At 50.9% G+C, this 16,653-nt stretch overlaps 1 protein-coding gene across 1 annotated transcript in view; it reads right to left on the bottom strand.

Moving 5' to 3' along the window:
* The window catches only part of LOC100060539 (complement C3), a 31,935-nt gene that overhangs the window by 14,328 nt on the left and 954 nt on the right, over positions 1-16,653 (bottom strand). The window contains exons 2-25 of the mRNA XM_001915554.6: positions 16,299-16,491; positions 15,676-15,838; positions 15,509-15,579; positions 14,562-14,656; positions 14,376-14,458; positions 14,201-14,291; positions 13,811-13,913; positions 13,604-13,730; positions 13,261-13,376; positions 13,014-13,160; positions 12,431-12,640; positions 12,093-12,299; positions 11,547-11,705; positions 11,119-11,248; positions 10,767-10,838; positions 10,405-10,605; positions 8,511-8,619; positions 8,156-8,241; positions 5,548-5,690; positions 5,245-5,457; positions 1,957-2,023; positions 1,773-1,859; positions 791-994; positions 254-329 (exon numbers count right to left, since the gene is read on the bottom strand). Coding sequence (XP_001915589.1) covers positions 254-329; positions 791-994; positions 1,773-1,859; positions 1,957-2,023; positions 5,245-5,457; positions 5,548-5,690; positions 8,156-8,241; positions 8,511-8,619; positions 10,405-10,605; positions 10,767-10,838; positions 11,119-11,248; positions 11,547-11,705; positions 12,093-12,299; positions 12,431-12,640; positions 13,014-13,160; positions 13,261-13,376; positions 13,604-13,730; positions 13,811-13,913; positions 14,201-14,291; positions 14,376-14,458; positions 14,562-14,656; positions 15,509-15,579; positions 15,676-15,838; positions 16,299-16,491 — 3,153 coding nt within the window. The remainder of the gene's footprint in view (positions 1-253; positions 330-790; positions 995-1,772; positions 1,860-1,956; positions 2,024-5,244; positions 5,458-5,547; positions 5,691-8,155; positions 8,242-8,510; positions 8,620-10,404; positions 10,606-10,766; positions 10,839-11,118; positions 11,249-11,546; positions 11,706-12,092; positions 12,300-12,430; positions 12,641-13,013; positions 13,161-13,260; positions 13,377-13,603; positions 13,731-13,810; positions 13,914-14,200; positions 14,292-14,375; positions 14,459-14,561; positions 14,657-15,508; positions 15,580-15,675; positions 15,839-16,298; positions 16,492-16,653) is intronic.

Genomic DNA, 16,653 nt, shown 5'->3' on the forward strand with positions numbered 1-16,653 from the left:
GACATCCCAGCCAACCAATGAGAAGAGAGGGGTGGGGCCGGCTTCCCTTCCTGGAGCTCAGGACCGGGTACTGCCTGCAGTGGGTGCCTAAAGATTGATGACTGCATGTCACTCAGCCAGCGGGCACCTTGGGTCTGCGGGTGGAGGGATCCATTCACACAGGGCTGCGTGGGCGAGGCCCCCTAGACCACCCGAGGCCATGATCCGGGCCCTGCTCAGGCCGAGGATGGGCAAGCTGACCACCGCGTCTCACCAGGTGCTGGGCGGCCGGCTCAGGAAGGCTGCATAGGCTGAGCTGGGTTGTCTGTAGGCCAGCTGCTGGGTGTACCCTGCAGGGAAGGGAGAAGTGTCGGGAGAGGAGCGGGGGCTGAGAGGAGGGGGTGGCTGGTGCGGTGTTGACAGGGAGAGGAGGGGTTTAGAGAGGGGACAAGGATGCTATGAGGGGCAGGACAGGGGTTCAGAGAGGAAAGAGGGGGCTCAGGGCAAGGGAGGGGTATCTGGGGGGGAAGGAAAGTTTAAAGGGAGAGGGACTTGGACGGGGGGGGCGGGTGGAGCGCCAGAGAGAGGAAGGGGAAAGAGTTCTCAGAGGAGGCGGGGTTCAGAGAGGGGAGGGTTCCCAGGGGGTTCAGGGCAAAGGAGCCTCAGTCGGGGAGGGAGCTCTGAGATGAGGGGATGGGATCTCAGAGGAGGGAGATGGAGGAGATCTCAGAGGAAGGCGGGGCCTCGATGGGGGTGTCTCAGGGAGCACAGAGCTCAAAGAGGGGTCACCATGAGGGGCGGGGGCGCCTACCCTTCTTGATGAGCTCCAAGGACTCCTGCCGCTTCTCCACGCCCAGCTTCTCCCACTGCTTGGTGTGGTCCAGGTAATGCACTGCGATGACCGTGGGCGTCATGCCAATCATGTTCTGCTCGCCGCAGCCCGAGGGGGTCACGATGAGGTGCTTCAGGCGCTCCCCGTCGATGGCGTCCTCTGCCATCTGGGCCACCGGTGTCCCTGCAGCCAGGTGGGAGGTGGACGCTCAGCCAAGGTGTCCCACCCTGGTGTGGGGTGGGATGAGGAAGGTCGGGGTGCCCCCACTCTCCCCAGTCTCCAACCAGCCAGGACCAAGGGGTCAGGGACAGCTGAGGGACACGTGATTGCAGGCAGAGCTGCAGGACTGAGTGGCCAAATATGGGAGGAGGGGTCTATATTTGTGGAGGCGGCAGGCTTGTGCTTCACAGGGGCACTCCGGTCCTGGGTCTCTTGTGACACCATTGGCAAATTAATTCCAGTAACAACAGTCAGGACTACCCGTATGTGCTTAATGCTATGTTCCAGGCTCTTTTCTAAGAGAACACCCTATAGTATCTCATTTAATCCTTCCAGCAACCTTTAGATATAGACAGTATTATTTTCCCCCATCACAGATGAGGAAAACAAAGGTGTCCCCTCAAAACCTTACAGCTCACAGGTTGCAAGGTGCCTTTCCAGCTCCTTCTTGTCCCTTCTCACCCCAGTCCTCCCTTCTGGGCACTTGGTTCCAGAATTTTTGCTGTTGAACTATATAGTTTCTCATTTAAACATCTTTATCAGCAAAAGCTGTTTTCTAAACTAAATGCTGTCAGGAGCTTCCTAAAAAACAGATCAGGGAGGAGTTGTTCTAGCTGAAGTGAAGGAGGCAGGCACGGTGGTTAGGTATCCCTGGAACAGATGGAAGTGGGTTGCCTTCTGGGGTCATGGCCCCCCTGACACCTTCCTGGGCCCTGTGGGCTCAGGGCCAAGAGCATCTCACCTTGCAGGAGGATCTTGGTCTCTGACTCCGTGTCTGGGACTTGGTCGCTGAGGTCTGCGGCAGGGACCTCCTCTCGCTGCACTCCATCTGCCAGACGAACGGGGGACTCCGATGGCACCAGCCCCCCCCCACCCGACCCTGCACCACCCCCCAGGTCCAATCTCCTCTCCCATGGCTGACTCACTTTGGCCCAGGTGTGCTGGATCCAGTGTGCGAATGGCCACAGTTTTATTGACTCTGATTCCTTCTGGCTGGATGGTGTCGGGGAAAGCGGGGATCGGGTGAATGAAAGGATAGGCAGACAAACAGTTGGTTAGCAGGGTCCTGTTGTTTGGGACTACAGTAGCGGGGACATGGTGGCATCTGCCCTCTTAGCTGTGTGACTTGGAGCCAGTCACTTTGCCTCTCTGTGCCTCAGTTTCCTCCCTTATAAGGAGCAGGCAACACAAACACCTACTTCATACTATTTTCGTGAGAATTAAGTCAGAAATCAATAAGGACATAACAAAGCCTTTTGAAATCTTCTTATGTGCTTAGAAGCTTTCTTTACTCCAGTTAACTCATTTGATCTTCACAATGTGAACTTAAAAGGCAAATTCACCGCTTATTTCACCCTTACAATGAGTTTATTCAGGATTAGCCAAAGGAATTGGAATTTAGAACCTGGGTACTTCGGCAAACCACAGGCAAATCCAGAAAACAAAGGAGGGAGAAGCTTTTATAGAGAAAAGGGGGAGTAGGTGGGGCTGCCCTAAAGAAAGTCCATTGGAGGAAAGTAACAGTTCAGGGTGGTAACAGTTTCTCATTGGCTGAGCTGCAGCATTTCTCATTGGCTGAGCTGCAGCGTTTCTCATTGGCTGGGCTGCAGCGTTTCTCATTGGCTGAGCTGCAGCATTTCTGATTGGTTGGGCTGTTGCTGGGTGGGGAGAGAAATCTTCCTTCATTAGGAAAGTAGTTTAACTTCCTTTGCAAGATGCAAGCTTATGTCTCTTCCTGTTTGGAGTAACTGATGATGTGTGATGGGGCGTGAGAGCTCCCCCTATAGGCCTTCCCGACTCCAAGTTAGTTAAGGTTTCTTTTATTAGTTTCCACAACCACCCCCCAATGAAGAGGATATTGCTATTATCACTCACATTTTAAAGATAGGGAAACTGGGGTACAGAGAGGTAAAGTAACTCGCCCAAGGTCACACAGCTAGTAGAAGAGAACTGAGGTTTGAACCTTGTAGTCTGGCTCCACAGTCTGTTTTTAGCCCACTGCCTCTCAATAGGACAAATTAAAGAAAAAAGAAAATAAATTTTTAAAAATTAAATTAAATTTAAGTTTAAAATAAAATAAATTAAAAAATAAAATACTATTTAAAACTAAAGTAAATAAGTAATAAGGAAATAATAATAACAAATAAATAAAATTAAATAAATAAAATGAAAATAAATAAGAGACTGTGCGTCAGTACTTAGCACAGAGCCTAGGACATAATAAGCACTCAGTTAAAACAAGGATGATCTTGGGGCTGGCCCCATGGCTGAGTGGTTAAGTTCGCGTGCTCTGCTGCAGGCGGCCCAGTGTTTCGTTGGTTCAAATCCTGGGCGCGGACACGGCACTGCTCATCAAACCACGCTGAGGCAGCATCCCATATGCCACAACTAGAAGGACCCACAACGAAGAATATACAACTATGTACCGGGGGGCTTTGGGGAGAAAAAGGAAAAAAATAAAATCTTTAAAAAAAACAAAACAAAACAGGGACCATCTTAATTAGCATCAAAGGCCCAACTCAAGCCCTCGTGTGTCTGCAGACAAAACTCCATGCTGGACAGCGGCTGTTTTTGCCTTCTGAGAACCTCTTCTCCTTTCACCTGGTAGTAATGCCCAGACTTTCCTTTGCAGACTGACTTTCCTCCAGGAGCATGCTGGTAAATATTTAACATCCACGTTTGCAGGAAGAAAAGATCCTGATGTGTTGTGCTGTCAGTTTCCATGGTGTAAATATCCCCACCATGATGGATTTCAAGCTACCAGCGTCAGTGAGGGCAGAATAGGAAGTGGGGGGGGCACACTGACTCATGGGAGCTGGGCCATGCAGGCTCGCGGACACTGCTGGAAATTCTCCCAGTACGCTGAGCCATATTGGAGCCAGAGGGGAAAAGCAAAATGTGTTTCCCTAAATCTATGTTTTTAGCTAAATTCAAATGGCTAATTTTATCCCAGAACATTAAAGTAATTGAAAAAGTATGAGTCCACTTCCCTTAAAGCCAGGAAAGAAAAATTATAATAAATTCTGGTGGGTATAAGTAAGACATCTCGATTTAAAATTACACTGTCAGTTTTAATGCATTTAGTTTTCAATGCTTCAATATTTTTTTCAACTGCTTTAACATTTAGGGAAAAAGTAAGCATTAAAAAATACACATATGGGCCTGGCCCTGTGGCTGGCTGGTTAAAGTTTAGTGTGCTCCGTTTCGGCGGCCCAGGTTCGCAGATTCAGCTCCCCGGTGTAGATTTACTCCGCTCACCAACTATGCTGTGGTGGTATCCCTCCACACAAAAACAGAGGAAGATTGGCAGAAATATTAGCTCTGGCCTAATCTTTCTCAAGCAAAATAAAAAGAGGAGGATTGGCAATAGATCTTAGCTCAGGGCAAATCTTCCTCAGCAAAAAAAAAAAAAAAAAAAGAAAGAAAGAAAAAAAAAAGAAAAGAAAAACCCACAAGCGCACATCTATGGGAGCACGAATTTTTCCTTTTGCTTCAGGCTCCAGTGAGGCTTGGTTTGACAATGTCAGATCCTGTCTGTATTTAAAATTTTGATATTTTGTTCATCACAGATATTTTTGGCATTAATTTTTATTTCTTCAAATATTTCATTAAAATATTATTGATCTTGTTTATGACCTCACGTCTTGCTTTAAAATATTATTGAGGCAATAAAAGACTCATTTTTACTGATAATATTATCTCTTGTTAGATTTGAAAGTGTTCCACACTGTGAGAAATAGTTAATTTACTTTTAATTACTTTTTAAGGGTAAATTAGGTTAATGTACCTTTTCAGGATAAAAAATCATAGGTAAAAACAGAAGTTTTCTATGTTCTTGCATTGTATACTATTGCTCTATAAAATTTATTCTGTGAAATATGTTTCCTCAAGATTTTAAAGTCAAAAGATAACTCCTATACTGAATTGTTACAAAAAATCATATTTGATATTAAAATATATTTTAACAAAAAGACATACTATTCGTCTTTATTACTAAGCTTTTTGGTGTCCCCTAAAATTCCGTGCTCGGGGTGAGTACCTCACTTGGCTCACCCTAATCCTGGCTCTGCTTCCGAATTTCTAGGACTCCCAAATTTCCTAAGCTGGACACTCTTGGTGGCTCAGAGCCTGGGTCTCCAAACTGGATTGACAGCACGGGGAGGACAGCAGCCTTTCCTGAAGGACAAGGGGCAACAGGTGCCCCGAGGACTCACCACGACCCTCAGGGTCTTCTTGACACCATCGCTGATGAAGTGGTGGTAGACGGCGGCCTTGACCTCCACCTCCTGTAGGCCAGTCTTCAAGGGCACAATGACATAAGGCACAGCCAGCGAGGACTTTGGCGGGATGGTCACAGTCTGCTGGTAGCGCCTCTTGGAGGTGGCCAGGCTGCAGAATGCTGGATTGTAGAGCAGTTCCACCCTCACCTGCCGGGGGCAGAGAGTATCAAGCCAGGGGCACGTGCCGTGGGTCCCCCTCCAAGCCCCCCACCGTGCCTCTGCTGTCGCAGGGCCCACCTTGAGCTCTTCTGCCTCCCGGTAGTTGTAGAGGACAGCTCGGATCTCCACCTGCTCGTTGCGCACAACGGAGTAGGGCAGCCGCAGGTCAATGAAGAAGTCTAGCATCACTGTGACCTCATAGGGGTCAGCCACGCAGATCCCTGCCCAGGTGGAAGCGGAATGCGGGGTGTCAGGGGTGTGGGATGGATGGGGTGGACAGGGTCCGAGTTCGAGTCCAAGTTTCCTGCCCCCCCGCCCCAGAGTCTCAGAGCTTACCCCTGACCACGGGAACTGTCTCAAGCTCAGCCTGTCTTTGCAGGAGCCCGTAGACTAAACAACATTAACGGTGGTAAATCACAGATGGGGATGGTGGCTGGGAGTTTCCGTGATTTAGTGATTCTCATTTTCTTTGTGATTTTATTCATAGATAGATGTGCAGGAGGGAAGAAGGCATCATTGAAGGGTCCACATCTGTGCTCCCCAGAAGGGAAGCCCCAAGTCCCTCCTGGTCACTGGGCACTTCTGAAATGTGGCTAGCTTGAACGGGCACTGGACTCCTTCTTTTATTTCATTTTAATTAATCAGATTTAAACTTAAAAACCAATGCTCGTGAGAATATGCTAAAACCCAGTGAGTTGTACGCTTTTAAAGGGTGGCTTTCATGGGATATGAATTACATCTCAATTTTTAAAATGATATTTGATGCAGTGATTGCAAAACCTTGAAGTATGTTTGCAACAACTTGAGTAGGCCAGCTCCCCTTTTCAACTGCAAATTTTACAAATCCTAAAATATAGACCAAAGACTTCCCAAGGAAAAGCTAGCAATCCTAATTGGGATGCACTGTAAGTATAAAGCACACACCAGATTTCAAAGGCTTAGAAGAAACAAAAGTAAGATATATCATTCATAGGTTTGACATATTAATAGGTTATCCTTAGCTATTAATGGATTTATTTTTGTAACATTATTATTAGTGTCATAGTGGTTCTGCAAATTTTTACAAAATGTTGAAATGAGAATATTATGGATATATCTGGGTTAAGTAAAATGTCTTACTAAAATTGATTTCACCTGATCCTTTTTTATGGGGCTACGAGAAAATTTAAAATGACGTATATGGCTCACATCATATTTCTATTGGATTGTGCTGGTCTACACTGAGCAAAAATGATGCTCAAAACATGGTTACTTGTGGTACAACAGTCACCAGATCAAATTTGACCAAAGTGTTGATGCAAGTGAAACTTACAAAACCACTATCACCCTAAAAATAACGTTACACTGAGAAATCTATTAAGATTTAATAATATTTTTTTCAGTTATTCTTCAATAATCTGAAAAAAAAATCAGAGACTTGAACAAAATCCTTATTTTCCAACCTACAGCCATTTACTCATCACCCTCAAGGTTTGCTGTAGTCACTGGTGCTATTTACCTTCCTTACCTACTATTTGTTTTCACACTTTTTAAACTCAAATTTAACGTGGCATCCTTACAGTATGTGAGATCCCAACTTCTTGCACCGTAAGTAGGAGGTTACCCCAAGGAAAACAAAACAATTTCGTTAAATACTGGCTAGTTTGTGTTGCCTGCAGAAAGCTAGCCCCCTTCTCTCTCTTTGTTAAAAAACATAAATGGAGATAAACAAGAATTGGAGTGGAGGTGATGGCATCCTTGCACCAGATTAGCTTTTCTTCTGGAACGAGGTGGAGGATGGAAACTGAACTAAAAGGCATCGACTCCTGATACAAAATTTGTGTCATTTTTAAGGCAATGGAACAATTATTCCATGTGATACTGTAACAGCGAGTACATGTCCTGATACATTTGTCCAAACCCACAGAATGTAACACCAAGAGTGAGCCCTAAATTGTCACCTCCAGTTAATAACAATGTATCAATATTGGCCCGTCAATTGTAACCAATGGGCGACATTAATGCAAACAGGAGTAAAAGATAGGGGAATCTGGGGAAAGGGAGGGGTATATGGCAATTCTCTGTAAACATAAAATGGTTTAATAAAATCTACTTATTTAAAAAGGAGAGATTCTGATGCATGATTTGTATTATTTAAGAAAGTGTCTCTGCAGCTCTGAAAGACATCTACTCTCTGATCTCTAAAATGTTTGACTCCAATAATAACAACAATAATGGCTCACACTCATTGAAAAAAGTTTTTGTTGTTGCAAATTATTCTGTGTGAAACAATAATGGTGGATACACATTGTTATATATTTGTCCAAACCCACAGAATGTACGACACCAAGTGAACCATCACGTCAAGTATGAACTTGGGGTGATAATGACCCCATGTAGATTCTCGATTGTAACAATTGCGCCACTCTGGCGCAGGATGTTGACAGTGGAGGAGGCCGTGCATGTGGGGGTAGCAGAGAGTATGTGGGAAATTTCTGGACTTTCCACTCAATTTTTCTGTCAAACAAAAACTCCTATACAAACAAAATCTATTTACAAAAAGCACTGACTATGTCACCCACAGTCTAGACTCTTTGACTCCCCCCCAGTAACCAGGGGTCAAGGGACAAGCCACCAAGAAACAGAGAAAATACCCAGGAGCCCTGGGGTCCTGCCTCCTGAGGTCGGGACCCCCACCTTCCCTCACCTTTCTTGTCCGACAAGCTCACAGCCAGAATCTCCCAAGTGGTGATGGAGTCTTTCAAAAACACGTTCATGATCTTGGTGGAGACTCTGCATGAGGGAGAGAAGGGGACATCAGGAGAAGGCATCGAGCAGAGTGGAGGGGGACAGCTGGTATGGAGGGGCCCCAAGGGCCCGGTTGGAGGGGGCCACATGTAGGTAGCAACATTCTTGGTTTTTCTGGGCTGGGCTGTGGGGTTCCACAGTGATTCCAGAAAAGAGGGGGCATTGGAGGTGCATGCAAATTAAAGAATCTGGTCTGGGGCATTGATAGGAGCTGGCCTGGGGGTGGGTTGAAGTGGGGGTTACTCAAGTTTTACCCATTTTTCTCTGGTTCTTTTAATTCCTCTATGCCCCACAGCCAACTCTCAGGGAACTGGCTTCGGGAAATGATGTCCTCTTCCGGGATGATGTCTTCATCCAGGTCACCTGAGAAGGATGGGGGTACAATCTGGGTTTACAACAGACCCACTTCCCCACTGTGCCCTTAAATATTCATCTCAACAGCCCTGGAGGGGTTCTTAGTAGGGGAAACACATCCACAGCTGTGTGATGACTTTTGGAGGGGCTCAGGTACATAATATCTCTTCTGTGAGAGTCTTGCCCCAAATGCAAAACCTGAACGTGATCACGAAGCAACACGAGACAGCCCAAAGTGCAGCACAATCCCAAAATATCCGGAATATATACTTCATAAACGTCAAGAGCGTGAAAGTCATGGGAAGATGGAAGTGCTGCCAGGGACTGGACAGATCCGAGGAAACTAAACAGACCCTGCCAGTAAATGCAACGCGCAATTCTGGAGTGGATCCTCTTCCTATAAATGACCAAAAAAAAAAAAAAAAAGAAGAAGCTGGCGAAACTTGAATGAGTCTGAGGATTTGCTGGAGGTAACAAATCAATGTTAATTTCCTCATTCTGACAATTGTGCTGTGGTTTCGTAGGAGAGTATCTTTGCCTCTAGAAAATCCACATGAAACTATTTGGGGGTGTTGGGGCATGAAACAATTCAGGGGGAAATTGCTTTTTATCTGCATTTCCCATTTTTCTGTTAAGTTGGAGACTGTTTAAAGAAACAAATAAAAGGAGATGAGACAATTCTTTGGACGTTGGTCCGCCAGCTCGCCACTGTGGAAGTTTCCCAGTCTTCCTTAGTTTTGAAACAAAGGTGTTCTTTTTCGGTACTTTTCATCCTGTAATCGATCATGTAAGTTCCCTCGATTTCAAGAGCCGCTCACATGCCCTTGGCTATTGGAATCCAATTGGATGATCACAGTTTCCCGTCCCCCGTGAAAATGACAGGAGGTACCAAAGAAAGGTTCCAATCGTTTATGGAATGATCACTAAAGCAATGACCAGTTGGTGCATGATGGCTAAATAGAGAAATTTGGACAAGTTTGAATGAACTGTGACCTTGCCGAGGTGACCTTCACAAACGTTCTGGGCTGCCTGAAGTACACTCCCCACATGTTCAGTTTCAACAATGCCCATCCTACTGGAAAGGTCTTCCTCTGATTAAGACATAATAAAAGATGTTTAAGAAAAGAAGAGATCAGGCCACACTGGGCTCAAAGCTTTTCAGCAAATGGCAGTTAGGACTCCTGTCAATTCTGTAAATGCCGCTGTGTGGTGGAGATCACTCCAGTTTTGCTCAAAATGGGCTTATTATTAAAAAAATTCTCTTGGCTTTGCCTAAGATGTATTTGGCCCGATATGTAAACTTTCAAGTATGTACGTGTTTTATCTTATCCAGAACTGAATGATCCAATGAATGAATGAACGAACGATCCTAGGCATCAAGGTAGGCACCTCTCTTTGAAAGGCAACATAAATTAGTTTTCTTTGGTAAAGGCAAGCTTAGAACCCATTTTAGTCTTCCCATTGGCAGCTAGTGTGACCAGCTCTATCATCTAGAACTTTCCCTGACGGGGTGGATGTCCTGGGCACTGGCAACATCAAACTTCAGACGGACAGGGGTGGGACAAGGATGACCATCCTAGGCAGGAAACGCCTTTGCCCTCAGGCAAGGAATCCTCCCTCATTGGACCAGGTCCTTTTCTTTCCCTCAGACCTGGATCCCTAGCTCCTCAACTGAAGGATTCCTCCTCCCTCAGACAGGGCCTCCTCCCCCCTCAGACTGGACCTCCTCCCCGCTCAGACTGGACCTCCTGCCCCCATTAGACAGGACCTCCTCCCCAGGCCCCCGTCACTCACTTCTGGCCAGGCCCAGCGAGGTGTCCCGGCTGTGCTCAAGCCGCAGCTGGGTGATGTGGATGCAGCAGTCCAGGAAGGCCTTCACGCACGCCTGGTCGTGGAGGATGAACTGGGCCCTGCGCTGGCACGAGAAGCCCATGGGGTTCTCCCGCATGCCGTCCTCGCAGCACTTGCGCAGATCCTTCTCCTTGTACTGGCCCGCTGCAGGGGCACAGACCCCACTCACAGCGGGAGGAACTCAGGACAGACCCCGGGGAGAACTGCCTCAGGGCCCGGCCCTCCCTTCCTCCCTCTTTGGCTGGGATCCCGAATGGGCAAGGCCCAGGGTGGGGAGGTGGGCGAGGGATGGTGGAGACTCCCACCTTTGTCCATCCTCTTCTCCATGAGCTGCACGGAGCGGCGTCGCCGGGCAGCTGGTTTTGGGCACTGAGGATCTGGGGGGCAGGGGGACCAGGAACAAGCTGGATTAAGCACCTACTGGACATCCTTGGTTTACTCCTCACACTGGCCGTGAGGTAAGGGTGCTACTGCCCCCTTTGACAGATGGAGAAAGTGAGGCTCCATCTCAGTAGGAGAAGTGACTTGCTAGACGGTGGTGGAGGCAGGACTTGAACCCGGGGCCCCCTGAGCCCAGAGTCCTGCCCTCAACATGCCTCAGCATCTGGGAGGTGGAGGCACGGCCCCACCCTTGACCAGCGCTGGCCGCATCCTCACCTGTCCTCTGGGCGGTCTGCAGGTCTTTGTTGGTCTTGAGAGCCAGCCCAGCATCCATGAAGACGCCAGCATAGTCCCTCCCACTGCCGGGCGTGCAGCCAATGTCTGCCTTCTCCACTGTGTCCCAGATCTGTGGGGAAGGAGAGGGTCAAGTGGAGCGTGAGGCCAGGCCAGCAGGGTCTCCACCAACTCACCAACATGTCCATCCAACCCACCTCCGTCCTCATCCCGGTCCCAGGCCGTTCAGTGCGTGATTCCAGACTACACTGATGTAGGACCCTTAGAAATGTGTACATTCCCATGACCATCCCCAACCCGGACCCATGACTGTCACATTCCCATCTTCACCCTGAACTTCCCACCTCAGCTGAAAGCCACCTCTTTGCCTCCACCATTGTCAACTCCCTCTCAGTGACGCCAGGGTTTACCTTCCTCTGGGTCAACTTGTTCTTCTTATTCAGCACAAACACGCCCTTGTCCACAGCCACCAGCCCCACTCGGGCCCCCCGGTCACCCTCTATCTTGAGGGTCATCTGTTGCCCAGGCAGATGCTGCTTCTCCTCCTTGCCACCACCTTTCACCACCAGCTGTGGGGAGGGTGGGGGGGAGGGTAAAGTCAGTCCTGTGAGGCCCCCGTGTCAGTCAGCCGAGGACAGAGGAGATCCTGGGCTGGGCTAGAAGGACAGAAAGGTGGAGACAGAGAGAGAAGAAGGGAGATGCGCAGAACCAGGATCAGGCAGAAAGGCAAGGAAAGAGAGACAACTGGGAGCAAGAGGGATACTGAGACTAAATCAGAAAAGGAAGAAAGAACAAGATGGAAAAGGAGAAGAGAGAGGCAGAAACTCTGCGAACGTTGGAGAGAAATGGATTCAGAAGGCTGGAGAGAGGCAGAGCCAGAGGCACAAGACAGAGAAAGGATGGCCAGGTGGAGAGTCGTAGGATGGGCAGAGAGAGGGGGATGCAGGGAAGCTCACCGTGCCCACGCACGAGTCCTTGACGTCCACCCACACGGAATCGGCCACCACCTCCCTCTGGCCTTTGGCGTTGATGAGCGTGTAGTAAGCCACCAGGCGGAAGGAAGGAATGAAGTCCGTAGTGATGGTCAGGGGCAGCACCACCAGGGCCTGGCCGGGCTCTCGCACCTGGCGTCCTGCTTTCAACAACTTCCCCTTGTTCATGATCTGGGGGGGCAGGTTGGCATAAGGATGGGGAAGGTGGGAGGGAGGATGGAGGGGATCCAGGATGGGGGAGTGCTCCTGGGGGTGCTGGAGAAGCAAGGAGGAGGGGCTGGGGATTCTGGGAAGCCACAGACCAGGTAGGTGTAGTAGCGAATCTTGGCCTCCTGGCCCGGGTCCGTGCGCAGGTGGAAGTTGACATTGAGGGTCTCCCCAGGCTTGAGCTCCATGCGAGGCACGGAAAGGTGCAGGTAGTTTCCGGAGCCACCCAGGGTGTTGTAGGGGTGGGCCTGCATGGTCTTGGTGGCCTGTCGGGCATCCGGGATACCCTCCTTCCTTGTTTTTACCTGAGCAGGGAAAGAGGGATGCATGTGGGTCCCCCAAAGATGTCCCCATCCTAATCCTGGGACCTGGGAATGTGGGACTTTGCAAATGGGATTGAGCTGAAGATCTGGACACGGGGAGATCATATTGGATTAGTCAGGTGCGTCAAATGTAGTCACAAGGGTCCTTATAAGATATCCAGGCAGATGGCAGGACCCCACTGTGCAGACAGGAACCCCTCGATGCCAAAGAAAACACCTCTATGTTTCTTTCTGCAAATGAAAGGACCCCCACCGTGCACATGGCAGGATCCCTTTGTACAAACGTCAGGACTCTGCTGTACCAATAAAGTCCCCGTCTCCCTGGTGTAGGGTCCCGAGGCTGGCGCAGACTCACAGTGATGGTCAGGGGCTGCTGGCTATTGGGGGTGTTGACGCTCAGCTTGGCCACGCCGTCATCCTGGGTTAACGACTGCACATTGCTGCCTTGGGTGACCACGGGGATGCGGCGAGCTGGGGAGCCGTCGGGGTTCGTCACGAACACCTGTGGGTGCAGGGGCAGGTGGAGGGGGTTGAGGCGGAACCAGAGGTGTGGCCAGAGTTCAGGAGCAGGGTGGGGGGTGCAGCCCCATCCTGGGTCTCACCATGAGGTCGAAGGGCATGGCTGGTTTGAAGAACTTGGGCGTCTTGGTGAAGTGGATCTGGTAGGGGGAGGTCACGATGGGGATCCCGCTGCGCTCCGCCTCCACCATGTCGCTGCCTGAGGGGGCCAGCCATGAGGATGGGGTCCTGGCCACCCTTCAGGCCCAGGCCTCCTCTCTCAGATTGGACCCTGCCTTCAGATTGGGCCTCCCCCCTCAGACTTGGCCTTCCCTATCAGACTGGACCCCACCTTCATTCTCGGTCCCCTCCTCGCTCAGATGGGCCTCCCCTCTCAGACAGGACCACATGGTGGTGCTGGGCCTCCACCCTCAGACCGGGCCTCACCTGAGTGCAGGATGACGGTCACGGACACGTACAATGACTTCCCCACCAGGGCATCCGCTCGTGAGGGCTGTACCCCATTCAGCAGAACGTCTCTTTTCAGCACGGCCTCCCCAGTGCCGTCCTCGATCTGGGGGAGGAAATGAAGGCTCAGGGAGCGGAAGGGCTCAGACGGGAGGGAGGGGTTCAGAGGGGGCCTCTGTCACGTACCACAACGCGGGTGAGGGACTGGGCCAGCGAAATCCTCCGGTCACCATCCTGGACCCCAAAGATGACAAAGGCTGTTCCATCCACGTTCTTCCCGTATAGGAACCTGCAAGGTGAGGACAGTCTCAGATTCTTCCCTCCTGACAAGGTGAGTTTCTGCCCCAAACCTCCACGGACCCGGAGCCCCCGGTCTCTCACCTCACCCTCACCTGGCCCTTTCTTGGCCCTTACCTCACCCCTTATCTGGTCCCTCGCCTGTCCCCTCAGCTCATCCTCATGTGGCCCTCATTCAGTCCCTCACCTGACTCTCACCTGGCTCCTCACCTGGTCGTCACCCAGCTCTCACCTGGTTCTTACCTGTCCCCTCACCTGGCCCCACCCCTAGCCCCTCACCTGGCCGTGATGGTGACCTCCAGGCCATTCGGATCATCAATGTAGTAGAATTTCTCTGTGGGCTCCACTTGGACCTCGAAACTGGGGAGCACTGTGTGGGGACAGACAGTGGTGGTGGGGGGCCGGCGCTGGGCCCAGCCTGGCGGACCCCCGCCCGGGTCTCTCGTCCTCTTACCATATTCCTTCACCTCGAACTCGGTGGAGAAGACCTGCTGTGGAGAGTCTTCATAATGGACTCGGATCTTCCACTGCCCCATGCTGCGGAGAAGGCAGGCGAGTGATCCGGCCGGGCCCGGCAGCCCCCCACCAATCAGCCCGGGCTGGGGGGGCCCTGAACCCCCTCCTGGAGGGCAGGACATACTTGACCAGCTCCGGGATGTTCCAAGACAAGGGCAAGATGCCAAACTGGTTGTGAGAAGACAGGGAGTCTTGCTTGATTTGAATGCCATCGGGGGTCTGTGGGGAGACAGGGAGGGGTGTGGCACTTTGGTTAAGAACCTGGACCTGGATTGGTCAGCCTGGGTTCAAATCCCCACTGTGCCGCTTACAAGCTGTGTAACCTGGGGCAAGTTACTTCACCTCTTTGTGCTCAATGTAAAAGAAGATAAATATAGCCCCTACTTCACTGACTTGGAACATAGTTAATATAAGCTCATTATTACCTGTGACTCTCTCAATTCGAGTAATAACTAGCATTTATTACCTACTTTTGTGCTGGACCCCTGGCTAAGCATCCAGTGTGTGCCAAGCCACACAGAAGTGCCTACATTTGACATTTCGACCCACAAGAATAGCAATTTCGCGTGGTTTGACCTAATACACATATTACTTCATTGTTGTCAACGGTGAAATGGCAGGAGGTATGATGTAAAAAACTGGTTTTCTGGCTTCACTTGGAAATTGGGATAACTGTGGATAATGCATTCTTGATGGCACAAGGTGACATCTAACTGGAGCTGGGTAGATCAGTGCCTTTAGATGGGGTGTGTGTTCTCTGTTCTCCGGGGATCCCACCAACCCCAAAAGTCAGCTCGCAGCCATCAGAACCGGGTCCCTGTTAACTCTGCATGATTTCAATAAATATTCATGAAGATCCTATGAGGAGGACATACCTCCTCCCTCCCTCTTGCCCTCCCTTCTTCCAGTCCCTGCCTCATCTCTGATCATCTCCCTGTTTGTGCCTCGATGTGTTTCTTTGCCTTTGGGTCTCTGCCGCTGTGCCTGACCCAGTGTCTCTGTCTCTGTCTCCATGTCTTGTCTCTCCCGAGTCTCTGCCCGGGTGCGTTTAGGGCCCTGGCTGGTTGGTACCTCGATGCTGACGATAACGGTCCTGCCCACGGGCAGCAGCTTGCTGTCAAGGGTGAAGATCCGATACAGGACTGGGAGGAGGCAAGAGAGGAAGGGACAGATGGTGAGGCCCTGCCTCTCCCCACGTGCCTGCCCCCGCCCTCTCCAGCCACCCTCCGGCCCCTTACCCGTGGAGCCTGGGGTGTAGATGGTCTTGTCGGTCTGGATGAAGAGGTACCCGCTCTGAGCACCGACCAGCACCACCTTCTCCACCGTGGTGCCCCCGAAGGACGCATGGACAGTCACGAAACTCTGCCCCTTTGCTGATCTCAACTCCTTGCTGGCCGGGATCTAGGCAAGGACCAGCGCATCCTTAGGGGTCTGTCCCAGGGCCCCGGGTCCCGGGTCCAGCCTCTGGACCTTGAGCTGGGTCCACACCTGCCCCTCCTCACAACAGAGCCTGCCATCCCTCTGGTCTCCCGAGTTTGCCCAGGTATGGGGAGTGGAGAGGTGCTGGGAGAGGGGATAGGCATCCAAGAGGGCGATGGGGAGAGGGAACCAGACAGGGGGTCAGAGGACGGGAGTTCAGAAGGGGAAGAGGGCTCAGAGACGGTCGGATGGGAAAGGGTGGGGTTCAGAGGAGAGACTTAGAGATGGGAAGGGCGCTGAAGGAAGAGAGGGCTCAGAAAGGGAAGGCGCTCAGATGGAGAGGGGCTCGGAGGGGTGGGTCTCAGAGGGGAATGCATTAGCAGGGGGAGGGTCTCAGAGAAGGGGGGGGTGTCAGTAGGTCCGGGCTCCAGTGTGCTCCCACCTTGATGGTGACCGTCCCCAGGTAGCCATTGGCTTTGGTCAGTATGGTTTTCTCGCTGGACAGCACTTGCTTCTTGGCCGGGAAGTCTTGGACGGTGACAGTGACAGAAACGTCCCCTTGTGCTTCGTGGGCCTCCAGCACCACCATCTCCTGGTTCTCCAGCCGCAGGATGTTGGGGGTGATCATGGAGAACCTGCCAGAGTGGGGTATGGGGGTGGAGCTGTCGTCCCAGGGAACCGACACTCCAGCTCATCGGAGTCAGCGCTGTCCCCGGGGCTCTGCCCGGCCCCTGGTCCTGGAGGGATCCAAGGACCTGCGACAGCCAGGGGTTGCAGATTCCATTGACCCCTGAACC

The sequence above is a fragment of the Equus caballus genome, chromosome 7 (genome assembly GCF_041296265.1).
Source record: "Equus caballus isolate H_3958 breed thoroughbred chromosome 7, TB-T2T, whole genome shotgun sequence".
Taxonomy (NCBI): Eukaryota; Metazoa; Chordata; class Mammalia; order Perissodactyla; family Equidae; genus Equus; species Equus caballus.